Source organism: Pteropus alecto, unplaced genomic scaffold (assembly GCF_000325575.1).
Source record: "Pteropus alecto unplaced genomic scaffold, ASM32557v1 scaffold44, whole genome shotgun sequence".
Classification (NCBI taxonomy): Eukaryota; Metazoa; Chordata; class Mammalia; order Chiroptera; family Pteropodidae; genus Pteropus; species Pteropus alecto.
In genome coordinates, this window is record NW_006436812.1 from 1,084,747 (window position 1) to 1,092,129 (window position 7,383).

Below are 7,383 nucleotides of genomic sequence, written 5' to 3' on the forward strand. Positions count from 1 at the left end.
CGTCAAGCCTGTTTGTACCAACAGCTCCCAGAGTGAGACGAGAATGGGCCCTGATGTGTATGCAGGAGGGTGACGTAGTCGCCATGCTTTGCCCTCCGAGGTGGCCCTGGAAAATCCCTTGGGGACTCTGACATGCCACATTTGTGACACAGAGAACCAGAGAGAAAATGTGCCCTAACGTGCTCACTTTGGCAAGGTGCAAGGAACGATGCCTCTGCCGTTGGAATGCTTACTGTGCCCCAAGCACTATGCCAAGGCCCAGGGAGCAGAGAGAGCGAGTACCCGCCCTCCACCCACGCCGTACCTACCTCAGGGAGCCTATGGGGGTGGGACACACCGTCACAAAGCCACATGCCTAAATGTGAAATGGCAGCTGTGATGGATGCTGCAGAGGGCGCTCTGAACGTGAAACGGGGAAGAGGGCTAGCCACAGAGGTGAGGGGAGCTCATGCCACGGAAGTCTCAAAGGCGTGGCCAGGTACGGGCAAAGGGAGCGGCCTCTGCAGGGCCCACAGGGGACCGAGCTCCTTGTGGGGCCCTGCAGGAAGGACTTTGCCACCATCTTTCTGTGTATTTGTAGCTAATAGATAATTGCTAACCGAGTGCAAAAAAAAAAAAAGCTTTGGGTGGCCTGGAGGCCCAGCAGAAGGTGGTGGCTTCACCGAGTAAGATACAGACGGGGTCTCTCTCTACAAAATATTTAGAAAAAGGCATTCTGTCCCATATTCGAATATATATTCATGTTTGGGTAAATATTAACTTTTGCCACACTGGATCATGTTCTATCTAAACTCTTGCACTGGTCTCCTAAGTCAGGGTCCAATTTTTAAGGATTCTGGCCGCTATGATAAACCGCACCGGCGGGAACTGCTTGTTTTCACGGAGGGCAACACCTGCACGTCCTGGAGAGAAATGAAGGAGAGGCTGACTGATGTATCTGCCTGATAACTCTAAAAAACCCAGAACCAATACGGTCGTCCTCGTTAGCGGTGTGAAATGAAGCCACTTTTTGAAAAGGCCATCAGTTTCACCAAAGTGCTGAGTGTGTGTGTGTGTGTGTGTGTGTGTGTGTGTGTGTGTGTGTGTGTGTTTCCCTAAGCTATAAGTAATAGCACAAGTACAAATACTGCTATTCTTCACATCGATAGAGCGATGACTCTGTGTCAGTCCCCAGTTTAGGCGTTTTGTGCTCATTATCCCACTTGATCCTCACGATACCCCTTTGGGATGGATAATAACTATCGTCACCTCTTTAAGTATACAGACATTGAAAAGAGGGCTAGGTAGTGACAAAGCTGGCATTCTAGCCCAAGTAGCCTTGGCTTCGTAACCCAGACTTTAGATGGCTATGGCAGGCAGCAGTGGGCAAATCTCAGCACGCATCTGAAACGCTCCGAGGGCTTGTTAAAACGCAGATGGCTGGGCCCCACGCCCAGCCCTCAGGTTCTGAACAGATAGATCTGAATGGAGGTCTAAGAATTTGCATTTTTAACAAGTAACAGGTGATGCTGCTACTGCTGGTCTGAAAAATAGTAGACTCACTGCTCTATGAAATGCCACCTTCTGCCTGTTTATGTTTGAGACGATACCGAAGGTCAGCTTCCTAGATCCTATTCAAAACGGGCTCTGGTTATGGGAAATCTTTTACAAAGTCTCATGCTGGTTTCCATGAACATATCCAAATGCTTTTTTTTTTTTTTAAGCTGCGCGAAACAGGCACACTTACAATATTGGGTTTGTAAGCAAAAGGGGACAGGGACAAGTTCCAGTATGCAGCTATAGATAAATTAGCCACAGTCCAGTCACGAGAGAAAGGGGTCGCTTTCATGCAGTGAACAGGTGCAGCCAATTTTAATGCGAAGATGGTCTACGTAGCCATGCAAAGGTAATTGCATTGCTTGTCACTCACTTTGGGACTGCAATATGCTTTTGCAAGAACATAATGCAAATGCACATCTCATTTTCTTAGAAAGGTAATAACTGTAGTTAAATATTTGGGTGAATGCAAGCAGGGAATGACTGCACTATAGCGAATTAGTTTACTTAAAAAAAAAAAAAAAGAGAGAATAAGATGCCCAAAGTATATGATCTATTTGTGTAATATAATATACCCCAACCACACACATATTTTTGAGGGAAAGATTATTTAAAGCTGTTCTACTTGTCTGCCTCTTCCAAGTGGAAATAAATTAAATTCTTTAATATGTTTGAATCCAGCTGTTTTTGAATAGATGTCAGGTGGTTCCATGAACTTCCTGATGTGTGTGTGTCTGTATGTGTTTGTGTACACCAACATTTTCCTAGGGAAAATACATATTTTAATTAGACAAAGGAATCTATGACATCTCACTCTCTCCACCCCCCCCCCAAAAAATTTAAGAAATGCTGATTTATGATATTTGTCTATTAATGCACCCAATTAAGGGCTTTACATATATATATATTATACACATATATGTATAATATATATATGTATAAAAATATTTACATTTTAAAACTGGCTGAGAATCTGAATAAGAATTCACATCCAAAACAAACAAAAAGCTAGAGAGATTTCTGGAAAGTATTCTGAGAATGGGTGATGGTGACTTTAGTTCCCAGTGTTTATATTAAATGGGAAGGTTCAGATAATACGGTCTGAAGATTAAACATTTAGAAATAAAACTCAAAGAGCATGGGTGATTTATAGACAGAAAGGTGCATACACACAGTCCTAGAGGCTGGTTATCAGAGGCTTTTTCAGGACCGAAAGCTTCCCTAAATAATCTGCATATGGATTTCATTCTTGCACTAGGCAACTTTAAGAAGTTTGCTCCTTGGATACTACCGTATCTTTCCTATACCCAAAGTAGCACAGAGTCTCCTCAAAACACTCCTCAAGCTAACTCAGAGAAGTCGTGCATAGATGTGTCATAATTAATTACCCGAGAAAGTACAGAACATATTGCTCAAAGATATGTAGAGAACCAAGACCGAAATCCTACAGCAGATGCTGAGTGCTTAGTCTGAAATACTAATAATTTAAAAAAATCTCCTATGATGCTCCTTTAGACTACCATACTCTAGCCACATACAATATGCATGGTACATAGTAAGCACTTGATAAGTAGCTGTTTCATAATTAATTAACGAATTAATTAAGAACAAGAACTTGCTGAGGCCAATCTCATGAGATTCCTTTGGGAGGGGACTAGAGTTTAACCGCTGTCTTTCTAACATCAGATGTTGTATTAAGTCATCCACAAATCAATCATCTGCATCCACAAATCATCAATCTGCATGATCCAATAGATGGCAATTACCCAAGGCGTAGTTTCTTCCAACTACGAGTCATAGGAAGACAGACTGGACATTGTGGCTTCTCTATCAAAACTGACTCCGAGATCAAAGGCAAGGAGTAAAATGGAAAACCTTGTCTATTCAACTCTCTTTGAGACCATTCAAGAGTTAATATTTCATTTACGATCTATACATTCCACGATCTGTTGAAGCGCTCTATCCAGAGCCCTCTCTGTGGCTTGTGGGCGTTCCTAGCAAAGGGGCACGTGATGCTTACAGAGAGAGACGTAGGACCAATAGCTGTGTCAACCTCAACAACAGCAGCTACCGTTCACTAAATAGGCATCAAATGATGGACCTTAATAAGCTGTAACCTTACGTGGACCTCCCTAGTTCATCCTCTCTCAAGCCAATGCAGGCAGGCTTGCCTTCACTCTCCTGTCAAGATAACTGTGCCTACAGAGGTTCAGTCAGCTGCCCAGGCTAGTGTGGGATCGCATAGCAGGGGCTAATCTCATCTGCCCCAAAGTCAATGCCTCTATTGAACTATAACAATCCTGCAGACTGTGTAGACTCTAGCTTTCTAACTCATCGCCCATTCTCATTCAGGCCATGTTGATTGGCTCAGTCTAGGGTTTTGCACTCATTTCTATGATCTCTCCATGGTCCAAGCAGAGCCCCTGCACCCCTACCACCTGAAGGAATAATTGTATATTAATGTCCCAAGAAGATTCTATTTAGCTATATGAGAATGAGAGATGGGGCCTCTCCATAACTCATGCTCTTGACTTGCTGGGAGGAGCTTCGGAAAATATCAGGATGTAAAGGGAAAATCCAAATCAGTGAAAGAGAGTGGATGATCCTCAGAGAATCCTGCTGGGTGACTATCTTTATGCTGGACACCTCCAAGGGTCACCCACGGCTCCACAGAAACAGCCATGGTGGTGCTGTGGGATTTTTTTTTTTCAATCGCTCAGTTAAAAAAAAAATATATATATATAGAAACCATGCGTGACAAATTTGTGCTTGGAATTTTAATAACAAAGTCTATTCTTATTGGTTACTTCATGAAGAATAGAGGTTTAGATATGGCTCCTACTGGTGACGATAGTAAAAAATAGATTCTTTCTGGATAGATACAGTTAGCCAGGTGACATCGTAGAAAAGGTAGGGATCCTGAGTGTGAGGGGGGATTGCAGAATGAGATCTTAACGTGTCATTTTAGAAAATAATTGGACATGAATGTGTCATATATTTCTTCACTTTTCTAAACACTCGAGCTGGGCAAAGGGTCCTTCCTTGGTAGTCACACAACACCTTATCGCCTATCGCATTTATTGAAATTGTCAGCTTATATGGCACCCTCTGTCCCCAACTGGAAGAAATCCCTCCAAAGGTGCCATTTGCCTCCGTGTCCTTAGTGCGGAGAAAAGGGATGTTAAGCTGAACCAGACTGGAGTGAAGACTAATCAGATCTAGAACTCTTCCTCCCAAGGACTTTGGAGACACACAGCTCTAGGAAATGCACGCTATCTCCTGGGCCACCTGAATCCTGATAATGTCACTTCCTGGAAACAGGAGTGAGTTCCCAACCTCTCTGCTACTTGCTTCTACGCAACACAAGATCAGGGCCCTCTCCGCTCCAGCCAACCTCTGCTCTTCTTTCCAGGACGTGCCGCCTCCCTATGGTCTCCTGCAGCCTAAGCCAAGTGAGCCAGAGAAAAAGGGAAACCTTCTTTGAGGATGCTGCGTTCACACTTGTTCGTTTGGTGCCAATGCACTCCGGCCAGTTTGTACTCCATCAAAACACCCAGGCAACTAACTGGCTGAATCGCCTCCTTTTCGACCAGCACTTTGCTCTTACAGAACTTGCAGACATGGACGCACACACATCCCTAACCATTCTGCTCTTTCTACTCCTTCTGTCTTAAAAATTTTATCTTAGTCTGAAACGTGGGTTCAGAATCCCAGTCAATATTGTTAGCAAAGAGGCATAATCGACCTTGATAACCCAAATGATGAGGACTGTTGCTGGAAGAGTAATATTAAATCATGTCTGAAGCAGTCACAAACACATTGTTTCACCATTTGGAGATGCCTGTGTTTCTCCCTGGTGAATGTGGCATTAATTAGTTATGCATGGTTATTCCCAGCAAAGAGCAAGTTCATTATAAGTCAGCAAATTTCAATTTTATAGCAGGTGTGTTATTCTGAGATTTTTACAAATTGTTCATGTGAGGATAAGCCATATAATTTTACTTTATTTTTTTCTGTTCAATATAGTGCAGAGATACTAAGGGTATATATACTGGAAAGCTGCAATTACCAGCTACTAAGATACGATAATGATTTTCAGACAAACTAATGTGGTATAAACATGCAATTTTGCATTTATGGCTTATGAATCTTGCCTTAGTAATTACATGAACCTAGCGGGTAACTTTTTTTTTTTTTTTTTTGGTCTTCATGACTGGTTACGTGACCTTGGAAAGAACAAGTCTTTATTTCTGCCTTTCTGGATCTATGAAATGGGCTCAGTACTGTGTGGCTGAAGATAATGATTATACTCTCAGTGATTCCTCATATTACATGGTCAGGTACCTGCGCTTAGGACATTCAGATACATTATTTTGGAGGGTGAGGAGAATTTAGGGCCAATTCATCCTTGCTTTGTGATTACCCGCCATCTTTTCAATACATTTTTTTTCTCTTTTTTCGGTGTTTTGTCCACTAAGAAGCTTGGAATTGACCTAACTCTAATGTCAACACCAGAAACGACGGACTTTGTCTTATTTCTCTGTTTTTATTTTCCCTCCCTAACGATTCCAACTAACTCGTTTCATTTTTTTATAGTCTTAACTTTGCCTCGCTGTATTTGTTTTTGAAACATTTCAAGTGCTCTCCTTTGGATTAGGTGAGACATGAATAAATAATGAAAAAAAGAGTGTTTCCCCTTGTCGTCAGTATAATCGAGAGGTGATCTAGCCTAAATCGGGTTTTTCTCAAAGATTTATAAGCAGCGGAGCTATAAAAAAAATGCGTTTAACGCTTTTCACGCAGTTGTGAATTACAGCCATGTTCTTTCCAGAGGTAAGAAAACCAGGGACAAGCCACGGAGGCCTCCTGCCAGGCCGTCAGGGGCATAGCTGAGTGTTCCTCAGAGCAGCACGATTGACGTTCGGGCTGCTAACTCTCTGTGTTGGGGGAGGGGATGTCCTGGGCCCTGGAGGATGTCTAACAGCGTCCCTGGCCTCCACCCATTAGATGCCATCGTACCTCCCTGCTCCTGTTGTGACACCAAAAATGTCTCCAGAAACTCCAAATGTCCCTTGAGGACCACCGCCTTAGAGGCAGCTCTCTCTCCCTGACTCTCAGTGTGCTGGAATGTTCTAGGAGGATCCCACTGCAGGAAGGCAAAAAGAATAGCAGCTCGGGATGGCAGCTCACTGTACCAGTACTATATATATATATATATATTTTTGAGCATTCACCACCATTCCTTGCTATTCGCTGGGCAGTACCGAAGTCCCTGCACAGAAACACCAAACTGGCAACGGGGAACGCATTAATTTGCATTTCCGTACAGACGGAGAAAAGAAGGCAAACGCCATTTTGGAAAATCCAGCTAAAACGAGGCTGAATTCCAATTCCATGAACCGTTGAATGTTTGCATCTAACTCCACACCTAATTTTCTCTTCCCAGCCAAGGGGTCGGAAACCTGGACGCACAAGGTATCTTTGGGGAGGGGAGCAAGACCAGCCCGGTGATGTTCACGTTTGAAACCCTCACGTCCCTCCGTGGACGGATAGAGGGGGCAAATGTGATCCAACCTCCTTAGTTGCCAGATGTTTGCAATCGTCAGAAATACGTCTTTGGCTGTAACCGTTTCTCTGTTCTCCAGCATTCAGTCTCAAAGAGCATTTACATAACAACATGTGACATGTCGAATGCTTTAAAGGCACCAACCATGACAGGACAAATTACACTCATTTTTCAATACTCTTTGCAAGGTGCTCCGCCGGCGGCAGGCGCGCAGGGCTGCATGCTGGGACGTTGCGGTGGGGCGGTCAGCCCGGCATGCGCTCGCAGACAGGACGGGGCTG

The 7,383-nt window shown here is 43.6% G+C and overlaps 1 protein-coding gene across 2 annotated transcripts in view; it reads right to left on the reverse strand.

Annotated features, from left to right (window-relative positions):
* Window positions 1-7,383, reverse strand: part of RBFOX1 (RNA binding fox-1 homolog 1) — a 345,800-nt gene that overhangs the window by 50,063 nt on the left and 288,354 nt on the right. For both annotated transcript variants that reach the window (XM_006913843.1, XM_006913842.1), the window contains exon 10: window positions 973-984. In XM_006913843.1, coding sequence (XP_006913905.1) covers window positions 973-984 — 12 coding nt within the window. The remainder of the gene's footprint in view (window positions 1-972; window positions 985-7,383) is intronic.